Source organism: Grus americana, chromosome 3 (genome assembly GCF_028858705.1).
Source record: "Grus americana isolate bGruAme1 chromosome 3, bGruAme1.mat, whole genome shotgun sequence".
NCBI classification, from domain to species: Eukaryota; Metazoa; Chordata; class Aves; order Gruiformes; family Gruidae; genus Grus; species Grus americana.
In genome coordinates, this window is record NC_072854.1 from 117,188,392 (window position 1) to 117,202,886 (window position 14,495).

Below are 14,495 nucleotides of genomic sequence, written 5' to 3' on the forward strand. Positions count from 1 at the left end.
TGGCCAGAAGACGACAGCCCAGTGCAAGAAATAAACAGATATTTCACTAATCTACACGTTGGCAGGCTGCAACTCTGAGTTCTTTGCAAATGACCACGTGTTTTCACGATGCCATGAAAATAACCAAACTCTACCCCAAAAAAAGTAGACAATAGTACCTTTTCACCTTAATGGTTTGGGGGAGGGCATTTTTTTTTCCTTTTTTAAAAACTCACATTGACCACGAGTATTAACAAGTTATGTTTGAATTGAAGTTGTAAATTCAAAGAATAGGAAACAAAAGCAATGCTTGAGTGCCTGTCAACTCAAACTGCACTACCCAGGTGTATGTTCATTAATAAACCATTTCAAATTAGTGTGTAAACACTCATTATTGTGATTTTCAAATGTTCACGTTTCAATGTGTCATTTACTTTGTTTTAAAGAGAGAATTTAAAACTTGCTGTCAACTAATTAAACAAATATAGAACATGGGTGAAAATCAACTATTTCAAGTCTCAAGTGCTACGTTCAAGCATTCTGCTCAGTAAACGCCAAAGTTTTTAAGACGTGCCTTTCAACTGTTTGTCCTTTCTCAAGAGCAGCACTTGAGGGGTTACCCTCCCTGTAACAGACACAAATCCCCCTACCCTGGCCTTTGTAAAATCTCTCTGTTCTGCAGATGGCAATAATCTCCCCAGGCTCTCTCCACACCCTGCAAAGATAAACCTTTACTAAAGGGTGATTTGGAGCAGACACCCAGTTTAGAGATTGGGAGACTGAGTTAAAGTTAACCTCTGTGGAACACATCCTTCCCCTCCGTGCACTACCCCCTGATAGTGACACTTTTTAAAAGAGAAATCTGCTATGATTTACTCTGGGTTTACAGCTTTCAGGTGGTTTTAAACACTTCTCCCCCTTCCCCCCCCAGCAGACTACATACCTGCCCACCACACGAATTTTTTTTTTTCCACTTGGTGTATTCTATTAAACAGCTAGAGACATTTAAAACCACTGAAAGTGCTGTTGCTTTTTTAATCAAATGTAACTGTTGAAAACAAGGAAAACCAGCCTCCTACGACAAGCCAGTCACACCTCATCTCTAAAGCTGCTAATTTCTACCAGCATAGAGACTGGAATCCAATATACGTCTTCATGTCAGGCTAGCAGTTTTGTCTATACACAAAATTAGGACTGATCTTGGGTTTAGTATGTCATAAAATGACACAGAGATTACTTGCTGTGTTGCTGTGCTCTGAATGAAGTGCTCTTCAGGCACGCTAGATTCAACTTGCCTCCTGAAGGAACCAATTCATGATTTGCTCAGGCCGTAAAACATGCTGCTAAAGCCATAAGACAAAAACGCCATCTATCATAAAGCTGTGTCAAAAGAAGAACTATTGTCAGATCAGAAGAAACACTCTGCTTTTATAATCTCACCCTTTACACTGTCTACCACTTTTCCTCCTTTTTTAAAAATTCCAAAGATTTCTGTAGAGGTTACTTACAGCACAGAATTCTTCAAAGGATATTCTTCCATCACCATCCTTATCTGCATTAATTATGGTTTTATCTACAATTTGCTGTAACTGAGTGTCTTTGAGATTGTTCCCAACCATCATCTTCAGCACCTGGAAGAGCTCCCCATTTGAGATGTAACCATCTTTGTCCATATCGTAAATGCGAAAAGCAACTGCAGAAGTAAAATGTATGTATTTAAAACTTTCAGTAACAAACTTGATCAGAGAACAGTAATATATTTTCACATGCTTTGCATTAACAACATGCGAGGACACAATCCTGCACAAACTGAGAAAATACTGCATTTTAAGTGATATTTCTAACAGCCTTTCCGTTTCATTCTGAAAAAACATGAAACATCAGAAACAACACAATGAATGGTGCTATTACTGAATTTAAAAGAAAAAAACCCACCTTAGAAATGTCAATTGAGATTGGTTTAGCACCAGCAGTAATATAAACACTGAACTGGAAAATCTTCACCAACACAAGTAAAGTAACAGGGAGCAGCTCTTTTGCAAGCAGAAAAAATTACAACCTTCCAGGGAACAGGAGAATCAAAATCCCACCTGGTTACTTTGCTGCAAACAATTTGGCATTTACACTGAATTTATTTTTAAACATTTCAGCATAGCAGACTTCTTTCCTAAACCTGTACTATGTCTTAGTTATCAAAAGCTACATCCATGACTGATCCTTTCTCACTCCAAAAGTCACGTTGTGTTTCTGAGATGCAGTACTCAAACAAGAATTTAGTTTAGAATTAGTAGCTATTCTACTGTAGTAACAAAAAAATTAATATTATTCTTATGCTTCCATAAAGCAAAGCACATTGCTGGACAGTTTTGCGAACTAAGTATTCTTAATTTTTATTATTTTTTTTTTTTTTAAATGAGAAGCAACTGAAGATATTCAGAAGGCAACCTCCTCAAACATTTCCTGCAGAAAAGAGTGCTGGCAAATTCTTTACACAAACAATGTCTGCAAAAAGCTTGCAATCTACCATCATGATTTCCCACTTTTTAAAAGAATCTGGATTTGCCAATTTCCCAGTGTTAACAAAAGTATGTTTCTGAGGATCAAAAATTTTTTGGTAAGGAAAATCAAAATACTTACACCTCAACTTCTGTTCCTTATCTCCTTTGACACTGAACTGGGAGACTCCTTCTATAAATTCTAACAAACACAAGAAAAACATTTTAAAAAATTATTTTTTTAATAAACCAAGGAAATCAACATTCAGAAATTCTTCAAAATTGTAAAAAGAATCTAAACTACCCTAAAAATATTTTTTACCTTGTGACACCTAAGTGTCCACATACCTGGATACTTTAATGTTCTTTAGTGGGAAGTACTTCAAATGCAATACTGCGCTCACTGAACAGACTTGTTCACACTAGTATTTAAGTAACTCTGAACTGGACTTTTGCCAGAATCTGATATAAAACTCCACTGCGATTTCTACTAAATCGACTCCAGTGGGGATTCTCACAGTAGAGTTCCTCTCAAGACTGGTTTCTCAGCTTAATGCAAGAAATAACATGAAACTGAAAACTGCTCTAGAAAAAAAACTAAGAAACTTTTATATAAGAAACAGGGTAAAAAGAAAATTTACACTAACAATGAAGTCATTATCCCAGGAGCAAACTCCTGAGTTGCCAAAAAAATGAAAAAACAAACAAACAAAACCCCCCAAAAAAACAAAACAAAAAAAACCCCAAAACCCCCACACCACACTCTGGGATGTGATGTGTCTGGATGAGATCCCATAACTACACTTCCTAGAAATTTGGGTGGTAAAATGACAACAGTGCAAAACTGCAAGCTAAACTATGGTATAGAAAGAATAGAGAGGTATAGCAATATAGCATTAGATTGAATGAACAAAATGCTCGACTGGTAACTTGAGTTTTACTATTATGCTCATGAAAGACTAATCTAAATTTTGGGTCTTTCAACAAAGGAATGCAAGTTTCCTCACACTAGTAATTTTCCTTTTCATAAAAATCACAGAATGGTTTGGGTTGGAAGGGACCTCAAAGATCATCTCGTTCCAACCCCCCTGCCATTAGACCACGTTGCCCAAAGCCCCATCCGACCTGGCCTTGAACACTTCCAGGGATGGGGAACAACTCTGTGCAACCTGTTCCAGTGCCTCATCACCCTCATCATTAAAAAAAAAAAAAACAAACTATTATATCCGATATAAATCTACCCTCTTGTAGTTTAAAATCTTTCCTGTGAGCTTCCCTCAGACAGAAATAAAGAAATTAAATGAATCAAACTTGACCAAACAACAGAATTCATTGTCACTTACTGCAACAGCATCATTTTACCATGGAAAATTGATTTTGACAACTTCCTCTTTCCATCCAAGAGGAACAGCTCTTGATAATTATATTAATCACAGCTCAACGTCACATACAATATAGCATCATCTTTCATCACTGCCTATTTTTCATAAGGGGATTTTGAACAACTACGTACAATTACTGCTTTGGAAACTGACACCAAGAAAAAGTCTGAAAAACTCCACATTCCTGTTACACTGTAGTTCTCCCTATAAATTTAAGAGGCTTTGTAAAGGTTAGCTGCTTTTGAATGTTAACATTTTATTTAAAGTGTCAGACACACCGTTTACACTGTCTACCCCACTTTTTTCAGTCTCTTCAGCCTAAGAATATACTTCAGAGAGTACCACAATTAAGAGTCTGAATTAGTGTACTTTAAGAGATACTTAATGAGTAGTCCTAAAGCAGTATGACCTGGAAAGTTATTACTAAACAATCTGCTCTTTTAAGCATTTCATTCAGGAGTGCCCTAATGCGCCAGAGAAACTAGTTTCACTGGTATTCAGTTTCACTAGGAATTAGCACCTTATTTTGACTAACAAGTTTTCTTCACCCCTCCTTTCTCAGCTGAAGCAAAATTTGAATTCTAAACCTCCAGGAATTCTGATAAAAGGCCAGCACCTGGCACAAAGCACTGTATCTTACCTTTGAAGTCCACTTCTCCATTTCCATCTGTGTCAAATATATCTATTACTCGCTGTACTAATGGGTTCTGTTGCAATTCAGGTAAAGACATGAACTCTTCCACGCTCAAAGAACCAGAGTTGTCCAAATCAAGCTTCTTAAATCTCTTTCCTAGTCGTTTTATCTCATCTGCATCAACTGAAAGGGAAAAAAACCCACACTTATTCTCAGAAAGGCTTCAGTAATCTCTTTGCCAGTTAAACACAATGCACATTTCATTGCTTTCCTACTAGAATTTCTCCTCCTTTACTACAACTATTAAACACTCTCAGGGAAGATTATAAAGGTAACGTCAAATTCTGAAGACAAACACATTTTATTTTAAATAAACCTTACCTATTTTCCTCCCTGCACCAGCCATAATACAGTTAGCCTTGTGACTCACGGAATACCACATGCTGACACAACATTTTTAAGGATTGAGGGTGCTTAGCTAGTCCTTAGTCAGACACAGCTCTTACAAATACCAGGTAAGAAGAAATTAAAGAGACCAAGTTTTCTTTGAAGGAGCTAGTGTTAATTTTACACTAGACTAACATAAGAACTCAGGAAGACAATTGTATTAGTAAATGTATTAGCAAAACTAGTGCTTCTTCCACACACCAAACATACAGGATGTCCTGGGACACACGCCAAGTTAAGCAGGTTAACACAGTCCTGGTGTTGACCAGTTATCACTCACCTACTCAAAACATCTCCCAGACAGACCTAAGATAATTTTTTTCTCCATCTAAAACAGGAAACAGACATCCTGCAGCCATGACCTGCACACATCTTTTTTTCTTCCCAGATTCAGGTTCCACAGCAGTACCACTTCACCTATCCTCTTAACATTTAAAGAGAATCTCAGTTAAAGCATGTACCTAGTACCCTACTTTACACCTCTGATTTTGCCAGGAATAGACTAAATCTGTGAATCCATAGAAATGGCTAAAAGAAATCTTGTACTCCGTTACTGCTGAAAAGCTTGACAAATTTTCCCCATAACAACCTGAAAATTCCCCATTAGCAGCTTGACTTACAAGACTGAAGTTAGTTCACAAATTGCTCACCATGTTTGGGTATGAAGGAGGAAATGAGGTTCTTAGGAAGTCCTAAGAAGAGGCCCACATACCACAAACCACAGCAAACACATCTTACAGAACCTGAAGCTTTCAAACTCCCCATACTGATTTCTTTCCTAACACGAACAGTCTCCTCAACATTTCTTGGCTCCATTTAGCGCACTTGCTCCAACAGCAAAAGAAATTGTTTCTTCACTTCTATAAGGCACATACATACCATCTGATCCACTTTACATCACACTAATGCTTTCTTAGACTTTTGTAAAAGTGCAGCATAAAACCAAACAGCACTTAGTCCTTCCAGTGCATAAGGTCAGCCAACATGCAGAGCTTTATCTTTGGAAACTGTAGCCGATTCAGAGACCTGATCCTCTACCAAAGCAGTTAAACTTCCACTTAAACTTCTTTATATCCTTGTCTAAAATCCAACCGGACACAAATCCAGAGATACACACAACTGCACTATTTCAGAATGAAAAGGAGAGAGCGCAACAGAAGTCCAGAAGCCAAAGATGATTTTCCGTCAAGACTTATTTTGCCTGAATAGTAAATTCTGACATTCTGTGCTTAGTCAGTCTTGGTAACTGCCTGCAACTACAGAGGCAGAGAGCAAAAAAAGAGTCAATACTCCCAGAACAATCTTCCCTTTGCTGTGCCAGCAAGTGACAGATCTGATTCTGCCTCTAGGGCTATAAAAATAAGGCTGAACAGCACTTGCAGAAGCTTAGTTTCCTCAGTTTCCCATATGCAATTCCACCGGTCTATGTAGAAGCCTAAAACACGATTGGAGGTGTGCCCTTAACAGCATGACATTGCACTGCAGTGTCAAAAGCATGTTACTGGCAGCATAGCTACACAGAAACCCCTCTGGATCACAGGAAAGGAGCCGTAGCGCCATATGGTAAGCTATATGTAGAACAATCATGAGACTAAAAGACGACAGTATTAAAAGAGAAAGGCAAAGCAGAGCTCCACTGGCAATTAACCCAAATAATAGTTACGAGTTCCACCAGCACAAAATGCTCCTGCTCATCAATATACCAAAGGCATTTGCCAACTCTTGCTTTTGTCCACAGAAACTCTTTGGTTTCCATTTTCCTCAAATTCTTAAAACTGTAAATGGAGTCAGCCAGTCTTTGAAATGGCAGGCGCTATCTACTCGCACTCCCTGCCCAAGGTTATTGGGCCCACTACAGTTTAATGCAAAGCCAGTGCCTTGACAAGCTCTTAGCAGGGGAATCTCATTTTTAGTGCAAGCTCTACTCCAGACTTGCAACTTGAACAGAAAGAGTTGATATCCTGAAAAAAAACCCCAAACCTTGCAGCATAAGCATTTGAAAAAGCCCCAAAAAATTAAGCATGGCTTGTCACACTGCGTACATGTAAACACATTTTTCCAATGTAAAATGAATGTATGACTAGACATAATTTATACCTAAGGACTTGTCCAGCCATGACATCAGTCTCATCTCTACTTTCATTAGCCACGTTTAAAATGATGTTTTGGTTCAACAACAACTCTCATGCTTCCTTACCTAGACTCAGAAATCACAACATCTTTCAAGTAACTGGCCATTATTTTATTAAGACAAATCCCTCACAAAAAAATCTATTTTTGAAATCAGAAGTTTGCAATTGCATCTAGAACTTACGCTGGGAAATCCCGAAATATGTTCTGTGAGGATTACTATTAGAAATTTCCTACTGAAAAAAACCCAAGAAAAATAAAAGGTACATGCATTATTTATTTCTTTAAAAAAATTAACTTTACTTTAAAACAGCTAAGCAGCAAATTGAAAGTACATCCTCCTACCAGATCAGTGAAATCTCACTTCCAGTATTGACAGAAAGATGAGCACTGACTAAAATTGAAAAATTAAAGCCTCCTAAGCAACCTGAAATACTTTGTAGTTCTGTAATTTCACCCAATCACAATCGAGAAAAATGAAAGCAGCATTAACATAGCTGGATCTCTTCTCACTTGAGAAGACTCACTTAACTTGAGTTAATGAATTGCAAGTTTAGAAACATTTCTAACTTACACTTAAGAAAACCCTAAGTATCAGAACACAGCAGTGACATTTTTACAAATCAGGATGGAAACAAGTAGATGCCTGAGCCAGGACTGAAGACCAGTAGTCATTAGAGAGCATCATTTCCTCAGAACCCCAAAGCAGCACTAGGTAAAGCCTTTTGTCATGACTCCAGTCCATTTCCTGGTTTGGGAGCTTAAGTCCACAATATTTTTCCTCACAAGTACATAAGCTAAGACTGGAAGTGAGACTCTGAGATCTGTCGATGTTCTGCTATGAAGTGGAGCCAATTACCACATATGCAAGTCAGTCAAACGCTGCTACGCAGCTTTAAAATGATTACAGTTGGCACAAAAGAGACAAGACCAACTCTGCCATCACACTGGCCGCTCCACAGTAGAGAGAAGGTCTTCCTCACAAGATGTGCTAAGAAAGCTTTCACCAGAAAGGTACTCTATCTCAAGCTAATCCATCTCTATCTTTTAGCAGGACGTACCAAAATGAATTCAAAAAGAACATTTTATTGGGACATTCAGAGACTGATCCCCAACACACAAAGTTAACAAGCGATGCTACACTGAAAACACATGCTCTGCCATCATCTGCTGGCCATAAGATCCACTGTTCAGTTAAGTCCTGCATTACCAATTAATCAGATACTTAAACTTACAAACCAGCAATGCTTAAGAAAAATAAAGCAGCATTTTTTTTTTCTTTTAAAGACCGTAGTCAAAGAGGTCAAGATTACAGATGATAAAGACAAGAATCAGATGATGGGAAGAGGTTGGAGAGGCATGTAAGAATATTTCTCAAGAATGTTTTTTGTTTTGCTGACAGCTGCCTAAATTATTAATTTAATGAAGAGCCTTCACACTTAGAAAATGTTAATTACTCTTTCTCCACATACATACACATCCAATTGCACAGATCATACAGTCAATTCCAATTCAACTGCAATACGCAGTCCAGGTACAGATGTTTAGCAGATGTTTCTACTAGAAATGGGATTATAAATTTCTCATTCCAAACCTTTAAACATTCAAGCAAACGGTTTGCCTGCACTAGAGATCTGAGAGAGGTTCTACTCTTTTGAAGGGGGGGGGGGGGGGGGAAGCGGAGGAAGTGAAAGAACAGTACTGAAGAAATCAGTATCTCTGCCAAAAGCTGACCAAATATCAATCTCTCCAACTTTTTGTTTCTGGCAATGGACACACCATGTATGAGAGTGCTTGGAGAAGGAAATAATGAAAAATCAAACTAATTACAGGAATAGGAAAAATTCCTTTAATAGTTCATGAGCATAAAAGCCTCTGTTCATAATGAACGTATATAAAAATGTCTGCAGATCAGTGTTTCATAACTGACTAGATGAAAATTTCACATCAGAATTTCATTATTTTTTCCTTAAATATATTGCAAGCATCTCATCTACCTTTAAAAACCTTTACACAAGCTGAAATTTAAAAAGCTTATACTCTTTAAAAAAATTCATATTTTGGTAACACATTTGTCTCAATAAAATAGCTTTAAAAATAAAATAATAAGAATATAAAGTAAGGGATGAATGCATTACAGTATAAACCTTAAATTCACATAGTTTGTCTATTCTTTCTTCCTTCAATTCACAGTCATCATTTCTGCTGACTCTCTCTGCCTGGGCTGAACTTACCCAAAAAACCACGTACGTTTTTTGGGGTTTGATTTGGTTTGCATTTTTAAAATGAAAGCAGCATACATTTATCTATATCAGCAGATTTCAATAATATCCTATTCATTTTTTCTTCACATTTCCTCCCCAAATGCACATATACAACAGGCCTCACCTATGATGGATGTGCCCCTGTTTACAAGACCACTTTTTCCTCAGTGTTTAGCAACAGACTGACTTTCTTAAAATCTCACATAGCTTTCACTGAAGAACAGAGTACTGAATACACTTTTCAGAGCCTGAAAAAAATACTACTTTTCTTCTCTGAAGGCTCCTTACAGACAACCCAGTGCCCACACAAACACAAGAAACTATACTGGAAATGCAAGGCACGAGATAGTTCAGATACAGGGAAGGTTTCTGTGCTGAAAGAACTGATGGTGGCAGTAGCAGGCAGAATTTTACAAGACAAGCTCAGGAGACCAGGATAGAGATGAAAACACTAGGAAATCCGAGGAGGTCCAAGTCCACAAAACTTGTGTAAACAGGGTGATAACATAACCAAGCAAAATAAGGAGGATCAAGCTTTGTTTACATCATTTGAGGCAGAGTTTGCCTGTGACTCATCACAGCAGTCTGAGCTTCCTTGAGCTCTGGCCGCAGCGAGCGTTCCTCCAACCTCAAACTCAAGTTAGCCTTTTTTGTGCTTTGCTCACCAGCTGACATGAGGCTCATTGCTTTTCAGCAGAATCGGAAAGCATCCCATCAGCTTGGCACTGGTGACTGAGCTTACAGACTTAGTACCAGTTAAATGTTTTCTTTAAAAGGCTTTCCTGGCAGCCCGTTAGAAACATCAAATTATTCACTTTTTTAAAGCGCACAGTTATTTATTTCATAATCCATCTTGAATTTCATTCACCTTGTAACTAACGCAACAAGGTGGGTGTTTTTTATGCAGTTGCGGTATGAAGATTTTTTGTTAAAGAACTATCAGTATTTTCAAAAGATTCATCTTCCACCCAAGTATGAAAATTCTAGAGCCAACAATACCTGCTTTGTATCTTGAATTCATTTGCATACATCTAAAAATATGATGAATCTGGTTAAAACGCAAGGACTCCATGCTTCCTGTAAACCACATGCAAATGCTGGGTGTAACTCCCATTTTCGTACAGTAGCTTTATCTTTCAGCTGGACGCTCGTATGTTGATATGTATTACTGAACAACCTACTCCTTTCCCCCAACACAGAACAGCAGAGGATGATCTATGATGTTTTAAAACAATTGCTTGTTTCAAGCTGTTACGCATATAACTGATGCTCAGATAGCATTGTAAAAATCATTCAAGTGGTAACTCAAAAAGCTTCACTAAAAGCAAATTTCTGGAGCGCAATGTGTTCTATGCTGAAAAAAGTCATTTCAGAAAATTTGTTTTTCTAGTTAACATGAAGGTGCATGGCTAATTTGCTACTAATATGACAGTCAAACATAAAGAATGCCTTAAAAATGCAGATCTCTGAAATCCACTACATCATGGTATTTTAACTTTTTTTTGCTTATGTATTCAGAAGCACTGTACATCCCTTGCCACAGAGTACACAACACTTACGCAGGCATCTGCATGTACAAATCTCAGAAAAGCTGTACATCTCTCAGCGAAGAGGTGCTGGGCACTTCTGAAGTCTAAGCATTTATCGAAATGTTTAAACCTGTATTTAAAAGGCTGGCTTTTCAGATACTCTTAAAATACTGGCTTAAAGTTATAACTAACAAAAAACAGACCAGGAAGTGTGGTCACGGAGACCCTAGTTTCCACTTGTTTTTCAAATATGAGATCATTATAAACAAGACTATTGGTAAGGTATTAGAAAAAATATTTTTGTAAATAAAACATGTTCTGAAATTTATTTTAAATGTTTCCAAGTTAAAAAAAAAATTTTTTTCTCCATTAGAATGGATTGCAAACATCTCAAAATAAAACAGACCTTCAGCAAAAGCTCTCACCTCTATCTACAGTCTTGTCTGATTCACAAATATAATGTTTCAGAGTAGCAACCAAGACAGCCATTTCAGTCTTGGGAGATCAGATTTCAAAAAGATGACGCCCTTGAGAACACATTCAACCACTTGTCTTGTATATGCTTACACACAGCTGGCCTAATCCTTTTCATGACTTCAGATGTGTCAATTACAATTCCCTAAGTTAGAAAAGAGTCTCCTTATCCTAAAAACAAAACATACTATAAAATATAGTTCATACTACAAAACACTAAACTATTTTCTACTATAAGATATTGTTTACTAGACTATAAAATAGTTTTCTTCACAGCTTTCTGCTATGATAAAATTCTCTTATGGGTAATTAGACATAGCTTGGCTGACATCAAATTTTCACCATGTAAAACAGCACTAGATTTTCGTAATTTCTCAGGCACAGCACAGCTGAGAAACAAACCCATACTGTTTTAAGGAATCCAACACCACCAATTCACCCACTGAAAAGAACTAATGTTCTAATATGAAGGGTAAAAAGAATATTCCTGACTATTTAATGGTGTGGATCCTCTGCACAGTATCTTGAATTTGCTTCCTGTAACTGCCAACTTTAAAATAGCGACTGCTGGGCCAGGCAGAGGTTATGACCCAATGTCACCACACAGACAGCATAAATACATTATTGCTAACTGACAGTCTCCCAAATGTCTAACCATTCAAAATCCTTATCAAATGATCTTCAAAAACATCATCTGGTCTTGCCCTGAAAAGCTTTTGGCCTGTCAGTGACAACTACTTGGAAGCAGCAGGAACATTGAACATCTGAAGAACAAGGTGAATACCTACTTAGCAGACTTATTCACAGACGTGCCACCATACACGCCTGTGTCTCGCACCAACTCTGCTCTTCCAGGATATTCAGGCATGCAGAATCTTTAAGCACAGCACGACCATTCCAGTGATTAGGTATGATCAGGCAACAGAGGTCTGTGATATAACAACTACATCTTCCCTCGTGTATGTGGTTACGTTGCCCAGAAAAGCACCTTGCTCCCTACTGTGAGACCAGCCATCAAAACAGAAAAAGCTTTAATCATGCAAAACCTCAGATTTACACAACGATATCCTCAAAATACAGTTTAATCACGGAATTTGAGGCAGAAATTTTATCTTTGTCTGCAATAAAATGAGCCAAACAAGCTCAGTAATAAACCTCTAGGATGGCAGTAGCTACCAACAAATATAGCTCGTCCTAGAATCCAAAGTTAAGGATGGCAGCACACTGCTTACAACTCTGGCAGAGACATAGCTACTTTAAAAAAAAAAAAACCACCAAAAAACCTTCAGAAGCCAGGAAAAATTGACCAATGGAACAGTAACTTGAGATCGATATAGATGATCCAGAAAAAGACTACTGAATTCTTCACCTTCCACTCATGCACCCACATTTAACAAAATGCACACTGAGAGCATAACACAGCAATGTAGTGTTGTGAATAAGATTCTCAAGTGTTTACACACCAATGACTTAAATTACAATTCATGTGGACATGTATATTAAGCATAGAGAATTTGCAAATTACTAGCAAAAGCCTCATTTCTCTGAAAAATTTATGTAGAAAGAGGTTCCTTCATGATTATTTATTTTGTATTACTGTTTGACTTAGAAGAGCTGGAGTTCAGTTATGACTAGCACTGTGAAAACAGCCCAGAAGATAGTCCCTATCTTGAATAATTTATTACCCTGTTTAAGAACAAGATCTGATTAACCAAAGAATGGGAATTTTATCAAGCAGTCCGTACATACACAGGTCTATGCATGATTTAACGCTGAAGAAAAATATTCAAGGGAAAAAAAACAGTTAAAAGTACGCTTAGCATAACAGCACAGGGACACTTCACAAGACAATCCTTCCCTTGGTCAGCTTTGGGCAAGAAATACTTTGTTATTTTTACAGGGTAGACTAACCCCCTGAGACAGAGCAATGAATTTTATGCTCACGTGGCCAAAAGCAAATAACACCAAGTGGCTTCTCACCTAAACTCCTGTGTATGCTTGTGGCCAGGCAAAAAAAAAGAAAAAAAAAATGCTCTTTTAGCCTGAACATCTCTTTCCTCTGAGGGTGCAAAGACAGCTGAGGTGATAAGCGTCACTCCTAGCACAGCACACCCTTGCATCACAAGCTGTTCCACATCTCTGAGGAACAGGCACTGGGACTGATGGAAAAGCCCCTCCAGTTGAGCTACCAGTTGTAACGCTTCACTGTACAGACATCAAAACTATAAGTTACTTTCATATTCCAATGGGAAAATTGAAAAACTCTTTATAAGTGATTATTTTTTAAGATGGACTGATTTTTGATTTTACAATCTAACAGCAAAAAGCTGTATTATTTCCAAAGGTAATCTTTCACCTTTTAACTTTACTCTTCTGGTTGGTATACAAAATGTGTAACTTTTCAAGCAGTAAATTCAGTAAATTCATACATGAAAGTTGTACATATCCATCTCCAAATAAGATTAACCTAACCTAATATAACGTAGCAATTAAAAAACTTACAGTGCGAGCACATTTCCAAAGGGTAGCTTGCCTCATTTCCCTGAAACACAAAAAAAGAACAAAATTGCAATTATTCCCAAGTTAGCTTAGAGGAACTATTTTAAGTTTCAGCACTGTAAAGATCTTGGGCAATACAAGTTACACAGTTATTTAAATATATATATATACACACACACAGAGACACACTTTAAACCCAACAACCGTGGACAGTGTTTTATTTGGATAGGTCTGTGTTACCAAAACATACAAATAAACATAAAAACCATTGAGAGATCTCCCATGAAAATATCAGCACAATAAAAACTTTGATCTCATATTCTCAACTCCCCCCCCAAAAAAAAATCAAACTGACTACTTACATATGGTGCAAATGCTACTTTTCAATTAAAATATTTAATTTGAAGACTTCACATAATCTGCTTTACCATTTTATTTTATACACAGAAAGACACATCCTTATGAATTACCATGACAAACTTTACTCAATTAGCATAAGAAAATTGCAGCATTTTTTTCCTCCCCAGAGCCACCTGCCCACTCCCCCCCCAAAAAGAATTCACACAGGAAGAACGATGCAAAAAACTGGTTTACATGACTCGAAAGAGACATAACAGCTTTATACGTAGTATTTTTGTAATGTACTATGTTAATATGTTCCT

General features: G+C 37.3%; 1 protein-coding gene across 1 annotated transcript in view; it reads right to left on the bottom strand.

Moving 5' to 3' along the window:
• The window catches only part of PPP3R1 (protein phosphatase 3 regulatory subunit B, alpha), a 40,420-nt gene that overhangs the window by 2,953 nt on the left and 22,972 nt on the right, over positions 1-14,495 (bottom strand). Inside the window, exons 2-5 of the mRNA XM_054819674.1 lie at positions 13,837-13,876; positions 4,497-4,673; positions 2,617-2,676; positions 1,488-1,672 (exon numbers count right to left, since the gene is read on the bottom strand). Coding sequence (XP_054675649.1) covers positions 1,488-1,672; positions 2,617-2,676; positions 4,497-4,673; positions 13,837-13,876 — 462 coding nt within the window. The remainder of the gene's footprint in view (positions 1-1,487; positions 1,673-2,616; positions 2,677-4,496; positions 4,674-13,836; positions 13,877-14,495) is intronic.